The sequence below is a fragment of the Alligator mississippiensis genome, chromosome 10, assembly GCF_030867095.1.
Source record: "Alligator mississippiensis isolate rAllMis1 chromosome 10, rAllMis1, whole genome shotgun sequence".
NCBI lineage: Eukaryota > Metazoa > Chordata > Crocodylia > Alligatoridae > Alligator > Alligator mississippiensis.
Window position 1 is genome coordinate 40721631 of NC_081833.1, and position 24939 is coordinate 40746569.

At 46.5% G+C, this 24939-nt stretch overlaps 1 protein-coding gene across 3 annotated transcripts in view; it reads right to left on the reverse strand.

The window, feature by feature from the left end:
* Window positions 1–1632: 1632 nt before the first annotated feature.
* The window catches only part of MLKL (mixed lineage kinase domain like pseudokinase), a 29032-nt gene continuing 5725 nt past the window's right edge, over window positions 1633–24939 (reverse strand). Inside the window, exons 3-11 of one of the 3 annotated variants that reach the window (XM_014597050.3) lie at window positions 24253–24348; window positions 22068–22263; window positions 17611–17708; window positions 12431–12566; window positions 11526–11610; window positions 6103–6254; window positions 4825–4874; window positions 2401–2541; window positions 1633–1999 (exon numbers count right to left, since the gene is read on the reverse strand). In XM_014597050.3, the coding sequence (XP_014452536.1) occupies window positions 1965–1999; window positions 2401–2541; window positions 4825–4874; window positions 6103–6254; window positions 11526–11610; window positions 12431–12566; window positions 17611–17708; window positions 22068–22263; window positions 24253–24348 (989 nt within the window). In that variant the 3' untranslated portion in view covers window positions 1633–1964. Of the gene's footprint in view, window positions 2000–2400; window positions 2542–4824; window positions 4895–6102; window positions 6255–11186; window positions 11444–11525; window positions 11611–12430; window positions 12567–17610; window positions 17709–22067; window positions 22264–24252; window positions 24349–24939 lie in introns of those variants that run through there. The other 2 variants (XM_019497317.2, XM_059713724.1) reach the window with 2 other exon arrangements.

Genomic DNA, 24939 nt, shown 5'->3' on the forward strand with positions numbered 1-24939 from the left:
AAAGTAATGGGCAAATCTGGTAACACCTACTTTATTCTGGATTGTCCCAGTTTTGGAAGAGTGACCCTGAATCTCAAATCAGTACTTTAAATGGGTATTTTTTCCAAATACCACTCTCCACTGCCCTCAGGTAATAACTTACAGATGCAAACTAGCCTTCAGTGCACAAATGGCATAGAGAGCATTCAACTTAGATGATCCGGGCACAATATTTAGTTGTATCCAGTTTAGTAACTGGGCACTGTATTTAGTTGTATCCAGTCTTGAAAAAGAGAGGTCATTGATCAGCTCTGTTTGTGCCCTCCTTCTTCAGAAAGTGGCTATCACAGCAAAGAGGTTGAGCTGGCAAGGTCTAGTTCCTAAAGTGCAATGAGGAGTCTATCTGCAATGGGTGGGGAAGAGGGTAATGATTGTTTGTTTGCAGTAGGAAGACAGATAGTGGACATTTTGATTAGGGACCGCTAGTGAGGGATTCATTGTAGGCCTAAGGCAGACAATCTGCTGGGAGGAAGCAGGCCTACTCTGATCTATGACTCAGGCACTGTCTCCCTGATTATTCAGGTTTCTGCTGCTTTTCCCCTGTCCCTGTAGTGTTGCTCCCAGCTGTTTTTCAGTGATGCTCCCCATGTCTCCTTTAAACTGGGCATGCTTGAGGGGACATGAGTCTGGAGTATTCCAAAATCTGAAGCTACAAGTATGGAATGTGGAACGCTGTAGTTATCAGTATCACTTCCCGACAGGCTCACAAGGAAGAAATGCTATGCTGGGGTGCCATAAAGGGGTGTCTGGGCCTTGGATTCACCTCTAACACTGGGAGAACTAGCTGCTCCTCAGGCAGATGTCACCTGGAACTGGCTATTAGCTTAAGCTTTCAGGAAAATGGATTGGACAATGAGCCTGGTGATGAAGAAAGTGTTTCCAGCTCCTTTGAACACTAATCTATCTGAACCTCCCTACTTCCTAACTTTCCTATCTAAACCTTCTATTGTGACCTGTACCCCTCAACTTCACTGCTGCTTTCTAAATCCTCCCACTAGCTGGGAATCAACTGGGGAGAGCGCTTACTCTGGGAGCTGGGGAACAACCAGCTACAGCTGAGAGTGGGCAAGTGAAGAATGAATAGCTATGTTGACTGGACTTGGACTGAACAATGTACTGGACTTGGGATGTTCCGGTGACTCACTTTGTTTGGAGAAAGTAGAAGAGGAGGAGAAGTACTGCAGGACTACGGTGATGAGTGCAATAAGGATTATGGTAGGGAGAGGGGACTGCAGAGAAGGAAATATAATATTGTAGAGAGCAGTAGTGGATGGTGTTAAAAATTCTGCAGTTTACTGAGCAAGACTGGAGGACCATTTGGGAGTTAGATGTAGGGTACTGGAAGGTCACATGCAATAACTCTTTTGAGTAGAAGACACCTCCAGTCTGACCCCATTGTATACCAAATCCCTACCCCAGTGCTAGCCCACCTGCAACGTCTGTGCAATGGATACACCCTGCCTTTTAACACCATTTGCCAAACTTTCCAAAGGTTTTCTGTTCAAGACAAGCTTCCCATCTACTACCAGCTCCCAAGCTGTCTACACACCTTCCACCTCAATGACAATATTAAGGGAGCCAACTGACAACAAATACAGGCTTTTTGGTTTATATTCGTTCTTGAAACTGCAGGAGTGGGGCTGGAAGAAATGCCTTTGGAAGTTGTAACACTTAGCCTTAACAGTTTGCTGATGCAAAAAAGAGACACAACTATCTGCAAGCTCTGAGTTGTGCATTCAAAGTGAAGGATAGATCAAAGTGCTTTTAAAAAAAATAAGTCTTTGTATGTGGGAAAAAGAGACAGGTTTTATGCTCAAGAGAAAGTAGATTGAGATGTGACCTCCAATACTTTTGGTCTGAAATGGGTTTGGCTATCTTCTTCTGTTGGTAGGTCGAGTCGGTCTTCTACAATTAGTGTGCTGTGTTTATTTTGTCATACAGGAAAGAGAGTCCACAATCTCTGTAAAAAATGAACAGATTTTGTCTTTAGAATACATTACTAATTGTAGGATTTTTGGTTGTAGCCATGTTGGCCTAAGGACATAGGCAGGCAAGGTTCTTTGGGTATATGTGATATCTTTTATTAGACCAACTGAGTAGTTGGAAAAAAGTTCTTTGCAAGCTTTCAGGCGCAGTCACCTGCTTCAGGCATAGGGAGTCTCTGCTGTTCTGAGACTCCAAGGAATGAGAGAAGCTAAAAGTGTGACAGGATGACCACATGCCAGTGAAAAGGAGAGGGTGACAATTTATTTGAGCACTTTGCTGACCTTGGCAACTTCATGATGTTAGGAAGTCAAAGGTAACTACTACCTAGCAGCTAGTGCTACTCTGAAAAGAAGCAGAAATGGAAATTCATCCTACCTTCAGCAGATGGGCGTTGTGAAGGTTCAAAGGCCCGGCACTGATTGATGACCTCTTGCAGTTTGGAGGGGCAATCTTCTCCAAGAGGGTCTTGGTAACATTCCTTGTAAACTTTCTGATAGATATCTTTGGTGCTGCACCCTAACAATATGGAGAAGCCGGGAAGTCAGGAGACACAGACTTGTTCCAGATTCAGCAAGAACGGTTTTGTAAAGGTGATCTAACTCAGGCAGAAAGAAAGGGCCCCCCTTGTGGCCTGCCAGGCTCATAGCTGGGGAGATCCAGGACTGAATTCTTCATTATGCTGAGTCCTTGAGGAACTCCTTTTCCAAGACCCCTGTGTTTAACTTCAGCAATACTGAAGCACATGCTTAAATGCCATATTTACCTACATTTAACTTACCTTTTTCACCAGACAAGCTGGTAAAATTTGGGCTGCACATTATGTGTGAGAAAACTGGATCCTTATGGGACTGGAAATTTGGCAGCGAAGAGTGCTAGCAGATGGCAGTGTCCTTATGGCTCTGGGAGCCACAGCAGTTTGCATTGCCACCACTCCCTTGCTGCCAAATTTCCAGACCCATAGGGTGCATTTCAACTGGATAAAATGACCCCCTGGGCTGGATTGGGCTGGTGCCCAGAATCAGTCTGTGGCTGTGGCCAGCAGATAAGGTCAGACTCCACATGCTGGGCTGGACCTGGCATGTGGCCCTGTACCCAGCGCTTGGGGTCATACTGGTACTTGGGGTCGGACTCAGTGCCATGGGTTGGACCCAGCGCATGGCCCCAGAGTCAGTGCCGGATTAGACTCTGTGCATATGGTCAGACTTTGCATGCTAGGTTCAACCCAGCAGATGGCTCCAGAGCTGGTATGGGGTTGGACTCTGTGCATGGGTCCCATCTGGAGTATGGGGCTGGCAACAGACTTAGCTCTCTAGCTGCTGCTACTTGGTTTATTCAAGGAGTATTTTTTTCCTCATCCTGGGTGCTTCTATACATGCCTTTACTCCAGCCTAGATTTACTGTGGAGTAAAATACTGCACAATAAGGGTTTTGGGGTAGGTGTCTACATGTGCAAATTAGGGAACAGCTTTGCTCCATTCCCTGCAGCTTTGCAATGTGCCCCTGTGGCCACCTGGATGAGCTCCAGTGCGCGTGTGCCCTCCCCACCCCTTGCTCGCCCAGAGGCTGGCAGGAAGCATGGGGCCAGGAAGTGGGGGCAGGGAGGGGGTAGAGAAATGCTGCCTGCTGCTGGAGAAGGGATAATGTCTCCCTGGGGCCCAGGCTTAGAAAGAGCTGCAGGGGAGATGTAGGTCCCAGCCCCCTGTCCTGATCTGCCGGTGGGGCAGCTAGCAGCAGGGATAGGTCCCAGCCAGCTGTAGGCTGTGCGGGGAACTGTCCCTATGCAGGGAGCTCCCATCCCCCACTCCGCGATCTTGCAATTGTGATCATGGAGTGGGGGCTGAGGAGCTTGTTCCTCACCCAGTTCCATGAGCATGGAATGAGGGGGAGGGCAGGGAACAGGCTGGGGAGCTGGTTACCCAGCCTGTTTCCCCCCAGTTCTGTGCCAAGGGTCACAGAGCCACTGATGGGAGATAAGGGTCTCCCAGCCCCCTGCTCTCCATTCACAATGGTGGAGTGAGGGCTGGGAGATAAGGATCTCTCAGGCCCTGCTCCATGATCGCAATCTGGGAGCAGGGGGCTTGGAGCTCCCTGCTGCTAGGGCAGGGGGACATAGTTCCTGCCCAGGATGCTGTGGCAGAGCCTACCCAGGGAGTAGGCAGCTTGGGTGGTGGGGAAGGGAGCTATCTCCCACCCCCTCATGGATGGCTGACCAGGAGCAGATTTGGTTCCTGGCCAGGCATCTATGAGAGTGGTGCCATTACTAATGCCAAGCAAATTTGCTACTTGCATTTGCAAGTAGCAAATTTACTCAGGATTAGGGACATGTACTGTGAAGTAAGCATGTGCATGTGTAGACCCATGTGCTTACTTCACAGTAAACTGCTAATTCATCATTAAGTGTCTCATGTAGATGCGCCTCCTGTCTCTTAAAATCAAAGTGTGTATTACATAAGAAGGTACAGTATATGTGAGTTGGATCAGAATAAGGTTCCTTTGGTGCTTATAGGTAAGTATGTGTTGAAGTGCTTTGCTGAACTGGAACCTAAATACCAGGAAGATAAACCTACTGTGCTGTGGGTTTCCAGCAGATGTAAGTATGTTGGACACTCTTGTAACACAGCTCCTCTGGATCCTAAATCTCTGAGCACTAAATAGTAATAGAGGACTCTTGCAAATGGTTTCATTTGGTTCTAATTATCTTCCAGAATCAATAGAACAAAACTAAACCAGGTGCTAGAGCATTTACAAAATAAGCTGGATACCTGAAATAGTACTGAGAATGAACCTTTTCTGTCTTACCTTCAAATGGAATTTTGCCAGTCGCAATTTCCCACAGCACAATCCCCAAGCTGAAACAAGACAGACAAACCTGCTAAGCTCTGACAAAAACTGTCCAAGTTCTAATGAGTGAGGTCAGGTAGTTTCTATTGCCCAGATCCTGGCAAGTGTCCGCTGCTGAAGGCTGCCACTTTACACCTCCCTTTCCTTACTCTTGAGTTCTTTAGCTATAGCACTGGGGATGGAAGGAAGAAGAATCAAACCTAAGACATCCAACACTCAGGTAATGTTTTTGCTATCTCAGCTGTACTTGTGTTTTCTTCTGGCCTAGAAATAAGAGTCCCAGGCCTCATTTATGACCTGCTTTCCTAGAGCAGATCCACCTGATGTTCCAGCATCACTGGGCAGCCTTCTATGATCATTCTGTGGAGATTATCTTCCTTAGTGCTTCAGCATATGATTTCCCGCTGTGCCCAATCCCTTGAGAAGGAGAACTTGGCGAGTTAAATATCCAAACTCTGCCATTTCTTATGTGGTATTAATATTTTGCATTTTTGTAGCCTCCTCTATCCAAAAGGGATCTACAAAGATTAATCAATCTCCTTGCTTCCCAAAAATAGATAACTAATACTGTACCATTTTAACAGGTACCTAAGCTAAGGGACACAGAGATCACGTTAGCACTTAATCTGTAGAAGAGATCAAGATTCCAGGTTTCCAGTCCTGTTCTCATCAAAAAATCATGTAGGCAAGTCACCTGCAGAATCTTTCTAATAATCTGGCTTCTATAAATAATTCTACCTGCAGAAGAGCCAACACCCCAAAAGGCAAGGTGTTATGCCAGAGCACGTCCTCTTGTGGTGTAGCATGACTGTGTAGAGTCCCTTCCCTACTCTCAAATGCCACATGGTTGTTGCAGTAAGTTATTCACAAACAAGAATATTATAAACAAGATCCCTCTGTGCAGGTCTCATTTATTAAGTCTTTGGAACACAGTCTTGTTTGATCCTTCAAAGACAAAGCCTTTCCTCATGGTTAAGAGATTCCACGTCCCTTGTGCCCAGAACTTAACTGAGGTCAAGCAGGTTTCTCCAGCCTACACTCTCTTTAGGCTGTTGGCCCCCTTCATGGCAGTGGTTTTTTTCTGACTCAGGGGAAGTGGATTAACACCCATATTCCACAGTGGCCCCCTCAAACACCAGTTTCCTTAACAGGGCCATGCCATGGAATGGGCTTGGCTGGGCCAGGTCCACCTGCTCCAGTCCTTAATGAGGCCAGATGACTGATGCAGAGACATACCTGTATATTTCACTGTGCAAGTCATAGATGTGGCTCAATGAGGCCAGGCCCTGAGGGGAGGTATAGGCTGAGGGAGAGACTTGTCTTGATTTCTTTTCTTTGTAGTTCCGTTTGATGGAGGACTCTGTTTTACATAACTCAAATCCTGACAGCTGAGTGAGGGAATTAGAGAAAAGGTAAATGGAGAAGCAGCACGAACTCTATATGGAACAAGCAGCATGAAGATGACTGAGTCCTATTCTCAAAGTCGCTGAACTGATTTTATTTGGGTTGTATGATAGCCCTTCTCCAGAATCCTTTCTGCTGCCCATGAGACCAAGTGAGACATAATGAGGACACTCTATGATGCCAATCTACTGCTGAGTGCCATTCAGGGGGCCACATGTTCAAGTCCCTACCTCTATGTCTTAAAGGATGCAAAAATGGCTTCTTTGCTCCTATTGTGGAAGGTAGAAAAAGGAGAGAAGTAATGTTTCACAGTGCACAATAGTGCCCCCTTCTGGCTGATCAATGAAACAGGATCAGTCTTGTCTAGACCTTGAATGGCTATTATATGGACATACTACGAGTCCTTGAATTACAGAATCATAGAGAAGCAGGGCTGAAAGGAACCTCACCAGATCATCTAGTCCAACCCCCTAACTCAAGACAGGATTATCCCAATCCAAGCCATCCCATTCAAGTGTTTGTCTAATATATTCCTAAAACTACAAACAAGCATGCTGCACAACTACAAGGCATATTTTTTCCAAAATACCAAGAACACACTAACCTGCCTCAGGTAGAGCAGGGGAATGAAGGCATTGTGCATATCCCATTGCTGTAAGGACTGTTAAAATATGCTTAAGAGCTCCAAGGAAGAGGACTAGGCCCCTTGCTACAGAGGAAGGCAAAGCTCCCCATAGTCCATGCCAATCTGGCTGTGAGATGAAATTCTTTCCTGGTCTCAAATGTCGTGATAACTCTGACTCTAAGTGGAGAGGCAAGACCCTTGTAATCAGCCGTGCCTTTCACCAGAATGTCTGGTGCGTACCAGTTTATCGGATGTCACCATTGTCCGCAGGAAAGATGGTCAATTATCGAGTCGGATTCCAGAGGGTCCTCAGTGGTTCTCACCTGCCATGTTTTTGCTGGAATAAATGTATTTAGTAGGGAGGAAGATGTATGTTCTGTACCTCCTAGTCCCCTCCTTCAATCCTCCCATCAGTCTTCCCATTTCAGGGCTCCGCCTCTCCTACACCCCACCTAATGCCAACCAATGATGTTGAATCCTGGTCTTCTGGGGTTGGTCATGGTGTTGGTACATGTGTCTTGACTGTTTGAAACTGTATAAACATGTATGGACGTCAGTTAGCCTCACTCAGCTTTTGCCTCAGTGGGCCTGACCTTGTCTCCTCCCAGCCCTGGGTTACCTTGACTTCCGGTGTCGGTTCCATTTTCCTTACTCTCTCATTGCGGTGGCATGGACAGCTGTCTCTCCATCTCTCTGCAGGTTACTGGTGAACCCAATCCATTCAAGAGACAACAGGAATCCACGTCTCTGCCTCAGGTAAGTAATACTGCCTTTCTGGGCTTGAAAAATCTCCAGAAACCCCGTCTTAGGGCTGCCACCACTTTCCCTCAGTGGGGCATGGCTCTGCTCTGGGTCGTTGGGTGCCTGCAAGGGAACCCACTTCCGGTCCCCTGGGCTTCCCATCCCGAGGGGTTTTTATTCCCTGTTCCGTGGGTCGGCCAGCGAATCGGCACTGGCACATGGCCATAAAGCATGCCTATGCCGGCACAGAAGCCAATCCTGGCTTCTCCTGGATCAGTTGTTTTTTGGGGGGCTTTTTCTTCTGGCACAGTGCTGTCTCTGGCCACAGCTCCATGCCCGCTGCTTCCTCGGCTCAGCATGGCCTTGCGCCAGCTCTGCTCATTTTCTTCCCCAGGTAAGTTCCTTTCTGGGGTTATATTTTTGTCACAACCCTCTTACCAGAAGCCTCCGAGTTTCAGTCCCAGAAGGATTGTTGGCACACCCCAGTCTTGGCTTCAGTCTTGGCTACAGCCAGCCATACAATGCTTCTGAGGATGCCAGAAAATACCTGTGACTACTGTAGGAACAGGAAGGGGGGAAAATCCTTCCCAGCTTCATGTAACTGCCAGCAAAATTCAGAACTATGGAAAAACCAAATAGACTCCACTCTACTCTGCAATCTGGGGATAGCAAACAACTCCACACATCACACTCCCTAGCTGGTGAGCCAAAACTCCCCTTTCTGTAATCCTTTCTACTCCATAAACTTATTCAGGCTCTTTTAATCTTCTTTGTAACTAAGCTGGTTGTGGACCTCTGTTTCATTCTCTTGATGCTGAGCATGGTCCTTCCAATTTTCACCTGCTCTGGGCCTGCTTTGGCAACTTCAAGCCATTGCTACACATCCTGATCTGCAGTGATAGAGAAAAGGTATTCTCCCTCTTCTGTATGGTACCCTGTAATAGGTAAGGTGCCTGGCATTACTGTGATGCCCCCTAGTGGCCACCTCAGTCCTGTCTGGCTCTTGCTCTTGCCTCCTGGGATCTTGCCCTGCTTCCTCACCTACCATGCTTTTTTGTTACTTGTAATGAGGGGAGAAGGCTGGTGAGTCTACGATGATCTCTTTTCTTTCTCTCTGTGGTCATTTCCTTAGATCCTACTTGCCACAAGGGCTCTTACACCCAGGCCCATGCTTTGCAGGTGCTACCAGTTATTGCTCATCATGAGGCACTTTCTGGTCTCCCCAGGCCTCCAAGCTTTTGTCAGAGTCTTCACCTTTCTGGTCCCTGCCCCCTTTTTTCTAGTTGGGCTCCTTTAGCTGAGGCCCATGGCACCAGGTCCCATCTTATGATTCTGGGACACACAGATTCTGGGACAATGGCCCTGGTTTCACCCCTCTCTGGCTTACACCCTTCCCTGGCAGGGTTCTAAGCTTGGCTGTGCCCAGCCAGCACCCCACTATGGTCTCCTCATTCACTCCTTATAGTCACTCCTGTCTACCTGTCAACTCTAACAAAGGCAACCCATTGCTTTAACAAAAACCCCTTCCCACTCTGGGTAAACAGTACATCGAAAGCAAGTGAGCTATCACTTTAACAACAGTCTTCCCACACCTTGTAAACAAGTATCAGAAGAAAGCAAAAGGCTGTTGGGCTGCTGCCCTCCTTGGAGAGCTGCTTCCCCTGCCAGACGCAGAGCCTCACTGCTAGCTCCAGCTTTGGGGGCAGGGCTTATGTGTCTGGAGCCCCTCTCCCTTCCAAGCCCTTGCTCTGTCCTCCCCACTCCACAGGGGCTGTCAGTCAAAGGGCCAACGTGCTCCTGCTGCTTGGTCTGCTTAAAGCGATAGGACCCTGGCTGGCATGGGCCCTTTCAGCCAGAAATGACTGCTACAATCTCTGTCTTTCTCTCTCTGGAGTTATTCTCAGTTCTCCCTTTGCTGTCATCAGTCAGAGTTCCCCCTTGCTTTCACACAGGCATTGGGTACTCTGATTAAGACCTCCTCTCTCTTCACTCCTTTGACTGAGTAACAGGGCTCAGGTCCCCTGTTACATAGCCTTTCAAATATTTAAAGATTTAAATAACTTCTCCTCTTACTTTTTCCACAAGCTGAACATGCCTATTTCTTTCAACCTCACTTAATATGACTTACTTTCCAAGCCTTTTATCACTTAAAGGAGTCAGTGGGCATGTCTACACATGTATTTACTGTGCAGTAACTTACTGCACAGTAAGCAGCTTTTATGCTTGGCATCTACACGTTACAGCATAGTAATGCTGTGTGTGGACTGACTTGGGACTAAAGTTAGTGCCATGTCAGTCCACACAAACAGGGTTACTGCACAGTAAAGCGTCTACATGTGCCTTACTGTGTAGTAACTACTTAGGCATAAATTTGCTACCTGCATCATGCCATAGTTATGCGCATTACGGGCACACACATGTAGATGCGCACCCGTACCATGCAGTAATTTTTGGTTACTGTGCAGTAACGGTTCATGTGTAGACATGCCCAGTATGTATAAGAGTAAGGAGGTGAGGGTAAGGATCCTTCAGGATGCAGAGAAAATTGATAAATCCCTGGAAAGAGGGGTTAAGGTACTCTACCTGACTGACATCACTGTGTTTTGCACTAATTCAGCATTTCCAAACATTATTCACACCACTGAGCTCTGTCTATTAACAGTTTTTCCTACTGGGCCTATTTGGACTGGGCTTTCCTACTGGGCTTTGTTGTCAGGGATGATGGATACTAGATGGCTTCTCATGCTGTTTAAAATTCCACGTTGTTATTAAAAACCTGTCTCAACACTCCCTTCTGCTTGTTTTCCTTCTTACCTTATTTATGACAATATATAATTTACTGTGTGTTATCCCTGTACAAGCAGTCACATTTATTCATGGCAGCAAACAACAGCTGATAGAAATACACTCACTGAAACCAACATGTGGAAATGTGGGATTTTAAAGATAGGAACCTATATCCATTTTTTAGACAACTAAGTCTAAGTTTGGAACAAGGACCACTTTTAGGTTTCATGTTTGTACAGCACATAATACAGTGGGGTCCTGAGGCCCACTCGTTATGGTAATACAGTAGAACCTGGATCCTTCACAGGATTAGGTTCATAAACACTGTTATCTCTCTCCATCCCCATCAAAGATGAGAGTTTACAAAGTAGCCAGGCATATAAACATCTGCAGGGGGCTGCTGAGGTGCTCTAGCATTTTTTTCTGAAACATTCACTTTCTGATTAGTTGTGTCAGACCACTGAAGAGCTTCAGCTGATTGGAGAAGTGGTGCCCTGCCTTTGGCATAAAAGCTACCACAAACAGCTGAGTATTTCATTTTTAATTTGGCAACCTGCTATTTATCAAGTGGGTTACAAACCACCCATTTGTGAATGATTCAGGTTCTACTGTACAAATTATTAGTAGTAATAATCAATAAGACACTGATCTGATTTTCAAAGACACACACCAGATATTCCTTACAAAGCCAGCAGGAAATCCTTACAGTATGAGAGAGCAGTATATTTTCAGTACAAGATTGTACATACATCAAATTTGGGAGTTGTGTAAAATGGACTTAATTTAATGTCACCATAAGTAAATAACTAACAAAAGACACTCTTCTGGATGACTGTCCTGGGAGAGGATGTGGCACGAAGGCTTGAAGAGGACAGTGCTGTGTAAACGTGCAGCTGTGTATTATGTAATTATGTAATGTGAATTACATAATTCACACGTGCAAATGCACAATGCTGTTTCTGTAGGTAACAATGAAATGGTGGGTGCCTGAGTTGTTACTCTGGAGATCATGACATCCTTCTGCAGGGGAAGGAGTAGAATTACAGGAAAGCCTTCAACCAATGTCAGATCTGTCAGAATCTTTTCACAAGAGAACACTTACCTTCACACGGTAACCTTCAGCAACAAGGAACTTGATGCTACTGATACTTCCATGCAATCTAGGCTTCACCTCTGTATGATGCAACCTACAGAAAATATTGTTAATGGACACATCTCTGCCTTTCCACTCTCTCCTCCAATCCTGAACAACTGCAAACATGGACAACTGAGGAACAAGGCTTCTACCACCAGGCTTCAGGCCAGATTTGTAAGCAAAGGACATCTGCAGAATATCAGAAAGTCTAGGCATCTTCGTTCACACACCCATCTTCATTTCACTAGCTACTCATTTCTATGCCAGGGACTGTGTGTATGTTGAAGGTGATTGCAACTTGATTGCCCACATGCCAGTCAACTTGACTTGCCTGTACAGGTTTTCCTTGCTTTATGTGGGTTCTGTATGTGCAAATTCACTCTTATGTGATGACTCTTTTCATACCAAAAATTCGTTATACGTGAGGTAAATTCATTTTTATGTGATCAGTGTGGTGGAAACCCACAGTCAGCTGCTTTGGGCAGTGCCTTGTGGGAGAGACACACACCAAAGTATAGTTTCCTGTATGGATCTGTGCTCCTCACTCGTTGTCTGTGACATGTATTTTTGTAGTTGCCATCCCCATTATGATAGTGCCCTGTGCTTGTGGGTACTGTCTGTTGTTGGTCAGTACCAAAATTGTCTTGTAAAAGTGATAGAAATGGGTCTGGAAGTCAGCACAGTTGAGGTCTTGGAACGTATCCCTATTTGTTACATTGTAAAGTGGGTCCCCTTTATGCAAATTTGAGTTATGCACCATTTTCCAGGAACGCATGTCAGCGTAAAGTGAGGGAAACCTGTATATGAGACCAATTTAGGCATGTGTTGGCACACTGTTAAATTAATTCACTTTTTTTGGTCATGTTTAGTACCTGTAGACACCTCTGGCTACATCCAGTGCCATCTGAATGCGATCATCCCAGGAGAGCTCAGGGTTTTTTGTTAAGACCTCTCTCAAGGTCCCATATCTACAATACTCCATAACAATAGAGAAATGAGGTCTTGACTCTGATCAAAACAAAAGTACAGTGAATGGTTACCTCTGGTGATAGCTTCTCATGAGACACAACTCACATACTTAATTCATTATTCATTAAAAATCCTGGGTTAAGAAATTTCTCCCTGTAACTTACCCAACACGCAATTCTGTACAAGTCAAAACAGGTATTAACAAATTAAGCCAACTCTTCCCTGGAGAGGATGTGACATTTTATCGAGTCATTTATGATAACTTTGAGGAGGTAAGAGTCCCTTTTTCACTATTTTCAAATTAGAAATTTTATAATCAAAATAAATATAAAAAGATTTCACTAGATCACTTGACCCTTTTGAGCAATTGCCAAATGTGGACTCAAGAGAAAAAGGGTTAATTTCTAAAATATGTGCAAATTTATTAGAATAAGGGGTGGGTAGGAAGACTCAAGAAAGAAACCTGGGGAAAGAAATTGAGTTGGAGCAAGGGAGAGAAATACTGAAACAGAGTTTTTCTGTTTCAATTTTCTGTTTCAATAGACAACACTAAACTATGGAGGAAGGCGGTCACACTGGAGAATAGGCTGGGGATACAAGCTGACCTGGACAGGCTCACAAGATGGGCAGACCAAAAGCTGATGGCATTTAATGCAGAGAAATGCAAGGTGCTCCACCTTGGGAGGAAGAACCAGCATCATACTTATAGGCTCAGCAGTGCTCCACTTGCTAGTACCATGATTGAAAGAGACTTAGGGGTCTTGACTGACCGCAAGAGGAACATGAGCCACCAATGTGATGCCATAGCTGGCAAAACAAACCAAACTCTGGCAAGCTTCCACCGATGCATCTCAAACTTCATCCTCCCACTCTACTCGGCATTAGCAAGGCCACAGCTAGAGTACAGTGTTAAGTTTTGGGCCCCCCACTTCAGGAGGGATGTAGATAAGCTTGTGAGAGTCCAGAGGAGAGCCACCCACATGATCAAAGGCCAAAAGAGCAAGCCTTATGAGGAGAGGCTGAGAGGCATGGGACTCTTCAGCCTAGAGAAGAGAAGATTCAGAGGGGACTTAGTGGCAGCCTATAAGTATATAAGGAGGTGCACCAGGACCTGGGAGAACAGTTGTTCACCAGGGCTCCCCAAGGGATAACAAGGTCGAATGGCCACAAACTTCTGGGAGGCCAATTTAGACTGAGCATAAGGAAAACCTCCTTTACAGACCGAGTGTCCAGGGTCTGGAACAGACTCCCCCCAGAGGTGGTGCAAGCATTTACTCTGGACTTATTTAAAAGGCATATGGATATATATCTTGCCAGGATCATTTGACCCCAGCAGACTTCCTGCCTATGGCAGGGGGCCGGACTCGATGATCTTGCAAGGTCCCTTCCAGCCCTATGAAATAGATGAAATCTTCTGCATGTGTCTCTGTGACCGAAAACCTGGAGACTCCTGTCACTTTAAGGAGCGAGAACTCTGCCATTAGGGCCTTGGGCAGCTAAATAGAGGCTAGCTGTGAGAGGGCAGCTAGCCAGGAATCACTGCCACCAAGGCAGTGGGAGAACTTGCAGCCAGGAGGCCAGCTAGCTATTGAGGATCTGGCTGCCAGCAAATAATAACAGCAAGCTGCAGGCGGGGACTAGCCCTGGGAGGGCAATTCACTCAGGGAGTGGAAGCAGAGCAGTGAACTGCACCAGGGCAGACAGGGAAGCAGCCTAGAAGCAAAGGGCTGCAGACTGCTGATGTAAGCCCTCACTGGGAAAGCAGGCAGGTCAGCAGACACAGGAAAGGTACACCTCTTGAGAGGCTGCAGGGCCATATGACGAGATGGGTAGGGCATAGGAGGCACATAAAGCCAGTGCCTGAGAGCAAGCAATCAGCCTGCCTCTGAAAGCTGCAGAGGAAGGAGCTCCTGACCAAGAAGGCTGCAGAGCATCACTGTGGAGCTGCTCTGGGAACATCAGTAAAATACTGAGCGCCTGTGGGGGATATAACCCAGAGAGGACAAGTGTTGTTACATACAGCCGTGGATCTGGTGCTTATGTTGGGGCCCAGTGGTGGGATAGTTTTCTGTTACAGCCAGGCTCAAGGCACTGACCAGAGCAGAGGGCCCAGCACCCTAGCAGGGCAGAGACAGGGCCAGGAAGCCCAGTATTGCCCAAGTGGGGTGAGAACCAGGGGCAGGGACCCAGCAGCTCAGAAGGGCGAATTCTGGGGCAAGGGGCCTTGAGTGAAAAACAAGGGTCCAGAGGCCCAGAGAGGCACTAACAGCTGACAGGGCTGGATCCCAGAAGCCAGGTCCAGGACAGTGGGCCTTGGCTAAGGGACCAGCTAGAGCAGAGGGGTGGAAGCTGGGAAGGGCTACCAAGGGAGTAAAGGCCTGAGGTAGCCTGGTGACTTTAGGGACAACAGTTGAACTGGAATGATGATGCATAACACCTGCAAGGCATAGGTATGGCTGTAGGGGAGGTCAGAGGCTGTGAATAGCCCATAAGGCAACAGGTGATTCAGGCACATATGGGCCAAGAGGACCCATCTACTGACAGACTGGGTTTGGGCTAGTGGGGTCCAGGAGGTGATCTGCTGGCAAAGAAAGGACGAGTACACGTTCTGGACCCTTAGGCAGCTTTCTTTTAATAATGTAACAATTGCATGTAGGTGTGGTAGGTGAGAAAGGACGGGAGGGTGCCTAGAACCAAAGTATGGCAGTAGCTGTTTGGTCACCAAGGGGACATCACGGCCACTCCTGGTGCCTGGTCCTGCTACAGTCTCACATAGAAAAAACTTTTATAAAATACTCCACAAATGTTACCTACATCTGAGAAATAAACAGAAGTGCCCTGGGCAGTCAAGGCTGGTGAGTTCATGTTAAAATGCCATGTAGAAGTTACTCACTACACAGGTGCTAAAAAACCCCCAAATAATTTATAACAGGACTGTCCCACTTCCAAGTGGCTGGGGGCTGCATGCTGCCTGAACTGCACTATAAAACCTCCCCCTTGCTGTATGACACATGCCCTCAGATACCTGGCCACAGAATCCCCACCTTGCTCTGCATCACAAGGGTGCCTTGGGCCACCGGCTGTAGCACGTCACGCTGTGCCACCCCCTGAGGCAGGGTCAGGGGGTGGAAGCTGGAGGAGGGAAGGCGAGCCCAGAGATATGGGCTGCTGCTGCAGTTGGAGTAACAGGGGAAGCAGCAGTCGGGTGGGAGTCTGGGGTGTGGCGGTGCTGCAGATTAACCCCTTGTGGATCACACATAGTCTATGGGCTGCTAGTTAGACAGTAGGGCTGTGCGAAATGGCACCATTCCATTTTGACTTGCATTTCGACATTTTGACGGAACAGCATTTCATTTTGAATTTCATTTCAATTAGAAGCTGCTGTTCCGTTTTGTTTTGTTGAAACAGTTTTGCTGTTTTGATGCTGTTTGGATGTTTTGCCTATAGGCTATAATGGGGAAGCTTGAAACAGCCTATAACTTTGTCATTTCTGGCCTGATTTGGATGAAACTTGCAGAAATGGTAGCCCCTTCTGAGGGCATGAAGCCTGCCACGTTTCAAGGAGATAGGTGCAGGGGTTTGGGGGAAACTGCACCTCAAGCTGCGGACAAGCAAAACTCATGACATAGGTGACACTGTGTGTTGTAAGGCACAGCAGGGTGAAAACTGCAGGCATGGTAGCCCCTGCTAAGGTCACGAAGTCTGCCAGCTTTCAAGGAGATAGATGCAGGGGGAGTCTGGGTTCTCGGGCCCTGTCCCTCTAGCTTCTGACAGGCAACACTCGTGACATGGGTGGGTGACACTGTGTGCGCTATGGTGCGCCCTCACTCAATTGACACCAAGGCAGAAAGCAGGGCAGTTCAAACAATGCTGCCTTTTATGTAGTTTTTCCATCCCTCCGCCAGAGCACTGGGATTGGAATGGACCTCAGGCAAGGATCACAGCCACTGGCCAGCTACAGTCAATATGAGAGCGCTCCTCCCCACCCCACCTTCTCCCCTCCTCCCCCTCCCTTACTTTAGTTTCTGTTTCCCTTCAGGCAAGCCCAGCTTGAGCTTCAAAACTCAAAACATTTCAAAATTTTTTAAACGTTTCAACTTGCCTCATTTCATTTTGAGGCTGTTTTGAAGCTCTCTGTTTTGTTTTGATTTTGCTGTCTCGAGCTCAAAACAAGTCAAAACTGTGTCAAAACGAAACTGCAAAATTTCTCACAGCCCTATTAGACAGCTCCGATAAATAAAATGGTATTCAGTTTCCTCATTCACAGTGCACAGTCTGCATAGGCTGAGCTCTGCCCCAAAATTAAACAGCAACAATATTTTGATGGGACAAGAGTGTGCTTTATAGCCACAGTTGTCAGTAGGCAGTGGTGTGCTGCATCCTCCCAGTAGGAGAACAGGCAGACATTATATTTCAGGAAGGCAGTGCCTCCTCAACTTCTCTTTAGGCAGAAGGTACCTATTGCACCACCCTTTGGGAGGGTGCAGCATTTGATCGTTATCATGACTAGCCAGGGAAATCATCACTCTGTCTCCTCCCTGTTGAGTTGAGGGCACTGAGCCACAGGAGCTACTGACTCTCTGCTCAGCAGAACTCAGAAATGGTACTTGCAGCAGGCCCCTAGGTAAAGAGAACATGGAGAAGGAAAGAGCTCTTTATGCTTTTCCTTCTCTGAGCATCCGAACAAAGTTCAGGCACAGCCTGGAAAATGTTCTGCTCAAAAGGTAACTCACAGGATCAGATATTTTCTACTGAAGTCACAATTACCAGTAATGGGAGGGAAGGAGGGGCTGGGGCTGTACCCTATTTTGCCACACACTTCCCTGTCTATCCCGGATACAGTGATGCATTATAGAGCTTCCACGCCAGTGGCAAGTTTCAGTGACATTCTGCTCCATGACTGTCCTACTGGGAGTGACCAGAAGGGACTGAAGCCTGGAATGGCAAACTGCATCCCCTCCACAGGTAACATGGGAGGGGCATACACTGTGTTAGGAGGCAGGTGTGCTGAGTGGAAAACGATATGAAGAACCAGTGAATTAGATCCTGCCCTCCCAGGAGCCCCAGTATGCACACCCCTTACCTCTCTCATCAATGCATATTCCATACATACGGAGGATGTTTGGAGATTCAAAGATCTTCATGGTTTCAATCTCCTTCTTGAAAATGTCCCTCACTGTCCTGCAAAAAGGCAGTAGGGCAATCAGATATCAAGATATGGAGACACTAGGGGAGCCAGTGGGGCAGGGTCACAACTCTTCAATACAATCCAGTGGTTGGACTGATATCAGGGACACATCCTCCAACCCCACCCGTTCCCCACAGGAAGTGATGTCATCTCCATGGCTGAAACCCAATGCTGCTGAAGGCCAATGCTTTCCAGAGGGGTGCTATCCTTTGGGGTGGTGTTAAAAGTGGACTAGAGATATTTTATCCAAATAAACCAAGTGTGAGTGTAAGTAGGGAGCATATTAACCTACAAATGGAGCTGCTTAGATGCCTCAAAATCAAAACAAAAACACAGAAGCAATAGAAGGATAGGCAAATCACTAAAAAAGCACACCAAGAAATAGCAAGAACTTGCAAGGACAAAGTCAGGAAGAAAAAGGTAAAAAAATAAGTCGCACCTGGAGAGGGAAGGTAACAACAAAAAGCTGTGGGTCCACTGCTAAACAGCCATGGTGAGCCCTTAACAGAAGATGCAAAGAAAGCAGAGCTGCTCAACAGCTACTTTGCTTTAGTCTTTACACATGAACACACAAAAGCTGCAATGAGACAGCTAGTGAACTGCCTGCATTCTCCAGCCACCCTGGGCAGGAGCTCTGGAGGCTTAAGGGACCCTCAAGTTCCCAGAGCATTTGCTTAGGTCTTCCCCACTTGCAGAGAGGAACCCTAGGGAATCTTGGGGCACCCGTTGATGGGGGGGCGGAATCAGGGTTTCCCTGCTTGCAGAGACCCACCCCCAATATCCAAGGGTGATCTCCGTAAGTAGTGAACGCTCATAGGTCCTGGTGTGGAGGCATGGGACCCCAAGAATTCCTAGTGTCCTGTGCCTCCAGTGGGGACCCACTTATCCAGACCTGCCCCTTGGACCTCCAGGGACCCATCTGGGTAAGCAGGGAAAGTCAGACTTTCCCCATTTACCCAGACATGCACTTGAAGGAGACCCTAGCAGTGGGTCTGGATAAACAGGGAAAGCCCCACTTTACCTGAGGATCCAGACCCACTCCCAAGATCTCTGGGGACACATCTGATTAAACAGGGAAAACTGGGCAGGCACTCTTCAGGCTTGATAGGCCTGACCCTACCTAGGAATTTCTGGGGTTGCAGGACCAGCCCCTTCAAGTCCTGTGAGAACACAACACCCCTAGTCCCACACCATTAAGGGCAGAATAAGGGGCAATGTGTATTTTACCCAATTAAGCAGATCAGTTGTGCTCCTGCATACCACACACAGCTGATCCTCTTCATTTGGTGACATCTATTTCTAGACCCAGAGCCCTTGGAAGTTATATTTACCAAGTCATAGAAGATGGGTCAGGTACCAGAGGACTGGAAAAGGGCCAGCATAGTGCCACTCCTTAAAAAGGCAAAAACTTCAATACCCAGGAAGTTACTGGAGAAAATTATAAAGAAATGCATTTGTAAACATCTGAAGGAGGAAAGGCTGATTATGACAGCCAGCATGGATTTCCTAAGAATAAATTATGCCAAACAATTTGATCTTCTTCTTGGGCAAAGTAACTATTTAGGGGGGGTGCACTGGATATAGTGTATTTGGATGTCAGAAAGGCTTCTGTCCAAGTCCCACACAACCAGCTCATTATCACACTAAAGAAACACAGCAAACAAAAACTACAATAAGGTAACTAGAGTAGATTGCAAGCTACCACAAGGTGGCTTAATAGCCAGAAGCAAAGGGTAATTATAAATGGATCACTGTCAGAAAGGCAGGAGGTTTCAAGTGGAGTCCCATGAGTAGGGACCTACCAAAATCATGGCAGAAGTGAGCTGTGTGGCAGCTCCTTTAATTTTGCAGTTTCTCCTGCGCACCCCCCAGCCACTCACCTCTGATCAGTGGGAAGGCAAAAACCATGGTTTTAAATCCGGTGTGGTTTTGCCTTCTGTCCGACTGGTTAAGGAGCCCTGGTGGCCTTGCTGCTGACTGGGGAGGAGGCAAAAACTGTGCCATATTTAAAACCACAGTTTTCATCTCCCTGCTGATCAGGAGCAAGCAACAGGGCCCCTCTGCCAATAAGCAGTTGCAGGGGCATGTTGGGGAAACTGCAAAATTAAAGGAGCTGCTACACAGTGCACTTCCACTGCAATTTTGGTAGGTCTGTATCCATAAGGGCCTGTCCTGGGTTCAGTGTTATTTAACATATTTCCTAATTATTATTTGAGTACTGGAAAAGAGAGCTTTCTGGGTATATCTGCGGACAACATAATACTGGGAAGCACTGCAAGCATAATGGAAGACAGAAGTAGAATTCATAAAGGTCTTCTTGAATTAGAAAGCTGGGCTAGGGCTGACAAGATGAAGTTTAGGGAAGAATAAGCAAAGGCACAAATACAGAATGGGGGATACCTGGCTGGGTGGCAGTGCTGAGATGGATCTTAAGGTTTTGATCAAGATCTTAACATGAGTCTGCAGTGTGATGCCGCTACTAAAAAGTGAATGTATGTTTGGGCTGCATCAATAGGAGTAGTAAGTATAAGGCATGGGAGGTGATAGCGCCATTCTGCTCAGTACTGGTTATATTTGTTCTAGCGCATTGTGTGAAGTTCTGGGCTCCACAGCTTAAGAATGATGTAGAAAATTTAGAGAGGGTCCAAAGCCAGGCAAGTGAAATGATAAAGTGTTTGGAAGGCAATCCATATGAGAAGTTGAGAGAAATAAGAATGTTTAGGTTGCAGAGAAGGCAATTATGGGGGACATGTTAGTAGTCTTCAAATATCTGAGAAGCCGCTATGAAAAAGAGGGCCATCAACTTTTTCCCCCTCACTTTAGAGAGTAGAACATATGGCTATGACTTCAAATGGCAGCCAAGTTGGTTTAGAGTGGATATTAGGAAAAACTTCTTCACTGGTAGAACAGCAAAGCAGTGGAATAGACTGCCTAGGGATGTGATGGAATCTCCTTCACTGGATGTTTTCAAGAAGAGATTGGATAAGCATTCATCAGAAGTAGCAATGCCTGGAGTGGTCTGTGAAGAGCACAAGTAGGAAGCCTAGGATACCACCTCACAGGCCTCACTCAGAGATCACAGGAAGAACTCTGTAGCCAGAGGCAGATGGAAATTGGAGAGGACCATGCTCAGCAACCAAAGGATGAAGCAGTGGTTACAAAAAAAGCTTAAAGGAGCTGGGATAAGTTTACAGGGGCACAGGGGTGTATGCTGATAGAAAGGCTTGGCTCTCCAGTCAGAGTGTGAGATACATGGAGTTGTGGTTGTGGTCCCTAGGCTACAGCACACAGAGGATAGCATTTGGTTATTCCATGCTTCTGTGCTTTGTTGGTCACCACAGAGGTCTGAGAGGCTTGTTTGCAAGCTTTTTAAGAATTGGTTTAGACTAATATTTGCCTAGAATAGTTTGCATAGGGATGCTCCTGCCTTCAGCAGGGGGTTGGAATAGATGACCTCCTGAGGTCCCTTCCAGTCCACTTTTCTATAATTCTATATCCTTCCCCTCAATTTTTCCATTGCTTCCTTTGTAGGGCTTCAAAAAGCAGACCTCCAAAGAGATACTAGTTTCTTACTCTCTGGGAATATTACTTGTCAGTGAGATGTCTGCCATTATTCACTGGCTGTGGAGATTTGTGTCTGTGCCTGCAAGGAACCCAACTTTTTAATTTCAATACATTCACTCTTTACTTTCCACTGAAAATTCTGAAGAACCTCAGAAATCACTCCCCCAGCCCCCTCATGGTAAGAGACTATGCCCAGTCATTGAACAGCAAATGTCATCACTAGCAGAGGGTATACCAGGACATCTCAGAGTGCCAGTGAATACTTGGAGGCAACTGTTTGGGGAAGGAAAGGTTAAAATGAATAATGGCCTTAAATGCCATTGTTAACTTGGACCTCCTGCATCAGCACTGCTGCTTAATTTGCAATTAAATTCTTCACATCCCTTGCATCCCCTTCTGAAGCTGCAATTATGGAAAGCAGAGGCCCATTCGCATTCTCCAGGTGCTAGGAGACAGCTGCAGAATCCTTCCTGACATGCCATTTCCCAGTAAGCCAAGGCTGTGTTTGTGCTAGGTTAAATTGCTGTTTTAGCCTTCCATCTTCTCTGTGTTTCTGGTATCTCTCTCTCCCTACTTTGCAAAGGACTATCAGTTATGTGTGGTAGTTTGTGGCATCAAAAGAGCCCAGATAAAGAGCATGTGTATTAGACTATCAGCTTTAGCTCCTTTGTCAAGGACTGCATTGTCTCTTTAATGCTGGAGCCTCTCTCAGTGATACACTAAATCAACAACTGCAACTCCTACACAGTTATTTCCCCATTTTTTGGGGACCTTTGCTAAAAACTCACATGGCACAGGTGATTACTGGATTTTGGAAGACTTTGATGGCAACAGGGCATTTGTGGTACTCTCCTTTGTAAATCACATGGCTTCTGGTTTCCGTCAGGAGGGTCCATGGGGTCTTAATTAGATTCTCTATAATAATCTCAACTACTTCCTTTCTTGGAACTGTGTTGTCTTGTTTCATGCTTGATTCTTCTACAACTAAAAAGAGGAACAAAGAAAAGGAATCTAGATGATGCTCTTGGTAAGAAACATAACAGCCAGGATCTTACAGACAAAGGATGGGCTTATATGACCATTTCTTCTATTTAGAAGGGTGAAGGATTTCAAGGTTGTTGATATGGTCTAGCCCAGGGGTGGGCAAAATACGGCCCATGGGCTAGATCTGGCCCACCAAGCCATTCTATCCGGCCAGCAGGGCCCCTAAACAATTTAGAAAATATTTATCTGCTTATGGCTGCCTGTCAAAGATGACAGAAGCCAGGGCAGTAGGACCCAGGGAGAGTCATCAGCAGGACCAGGGCAGCCTAGCCCTGCCCTACCCCCAGACATTTCCCTGCCTTCTTGCTCCCCCATTGCTCCAACACCACGTGGCTCCCAGCTGCATCGCGGGACTTGGAAGCATGGGGATGCACCCCAGGTGTGTGTGTGTAGGGAGGGACTCTGTGTGTGTGTGTGTGTGTGTGTGTGTGTGTGTGTGTGTGTGTGTGTGTGTAGGGTGAGTCCCACACACACACACACACACACCACCATACACATGCACCCATCCCCCCCACACTTCCATACATGCAGACCCCCACACAGCCCCCCACATATCCACACACATGCCCACATGCTCCCTCACCCCCATACCCACACCTTCTACACCTATCCACCCCCACAGACACACCCACACCTTTTCCCACACACTGCATACCCACACACCCACAGCCCCCCACAAACCTATACCCCCCACACAATATACAAGAATAAGACTTCATTTCTAGCTATTATATACAATCACCTCTATGTACACAACACAAACACATGTCAACCAGGACAAAAATATTTTTTAAATCAAATTAATGAATGTTTTAGATATTCACTTTTTAGACTATAATTTGGTATTTTTCTGGTTCCGAGATGGCAAAACCCCTTGCTGAAAAGAGTACTTCCAGGGGCAAGGTGAGAGACTTCTAGTGGCAAAGGTCAGGGGGTGGGACTTCCAGCCACAAGATGGGGGGCAGGGCACCTGTCAAGAAGTGGAGCTACCCATGACACCCTTGACAACTTGCTAAAACTTGGTAAGCAGCCCTCCGCCCGAAATAATGTCCTGCCACTGGTCTAGCCACACTGTGGCCAAATAAGAATTCCAGGAAGAACTCCATGGGAGACAAAATATCAAATCACAAACCTCTCCCTCCCTCCCTCCCCACCACCATCTTCCTCCCTCCTCTTCCTTCTCTCTCTCTTCTTCTTCTTCCTGTCTATCTGTCCCTCTTTCCCATCTCTTTCATCCCACCCAACACCCTGTCCAGTGATGGAGATCTTATAAGGCAGGATCCAAACCATCCCATATAAATATGGTTTAACCTATTTCTAGAACTACACAAACAACCGTGTTGTACAACTACAAGGCATATTGCCGCAAAACACCAAGAACACCCTAACCTGCTTCAAGTAAAGCAGGGGAAGGAGGGCTAATGTTTCACTGCAAAAAGGGTTGTTTAAAATCAACTTGAGTAATTGTCAGCCTGCATGTATGTAGTATTGGAATTCTTTAAATTGGCCCATTCCTGCCTTCCTGCCTGGGCAGACAGTAAGGCAGCCAAGGGAAACTTTTACACAGTGGAAAGATTTAAACTTTAAGGATTCCTCCACTACCCACTTGTTTAGATCTTGGCTAGTTTGTTTCCCACCAAGATGACATCACTAGGGAAGGCTTCTCCTGTGAGAAAAGGAGAAACCTCAGGTGGATAGTGGTAGGGTTGGGCAGATTTCAGACTTGACATGGTAACAAGGTAAAGCCATGCAAAATGGGAACAGGGCTGAGTTTGAAGTAGCCTGTGCAGGTACTTGTAATCAGACTGGTAAGAGCAACCATTCATCTGAGAATCATTATGGTGAACTCACTAGCCCCAAAGGTGAATGTGCATTGTCATCAGCTTCAGGAGATCCTTCCACAGGAAAAAAGTTATGATGGTAACTTACACATTTTCACCATTTGGGTAAGTTCTTCCACCTTGCCATCCACATTTTTCACACTGTTATGGACATCATCCACTGCATCTCTTGTTTCTTTGCTGCCTATGGAAAAGGGAGAAGGAGGAAGTCAAGCTCTTTAGATAAACAGGTGGGAAAGATGCTCTGTGAGCACTGGGATTTCTTGTAGTCCTTACACAGCCCTTCCAAATATCTGAAACACTAGGGGAATGACTGGCCATGTCCTGGAACTGGGGCTATGCAGTGTGGGAGTCCAGAGAGAGTTAATGGTTTGGCCCTTGTATTCCCTTAATTTTTAAGACTACAGTAAAAGCTTCGTTATCTGGCATGAGTGGGGTAAAGGGGGTGCCAGTAATCTAAAAATTCTGGTTATCTGAGAGTTATATGGAAGACAATGCCATACTTGTAGTGCAAATACTTGATGTGCATGCCAGATAGACTTGACAAAGATTCCAGTTGCTAAAGTGAGGATTTGTATTGGGAGATATTGGAAATTCCGGTTAATAGAGTATTCTGGTTAGTAAAATGCCAGTTAACACAGCTCTTACTGTATTTAAAGTGGCGTTCTCCACTGAAAAGTGACACCCAAGTGGCCCAACAGACCACGTTTCCTATCTGCCTTCCCTGCACTAGCTCAGGTTCTGAAAGTCTAAGCTGGTATCTTTCCTTCTTGCA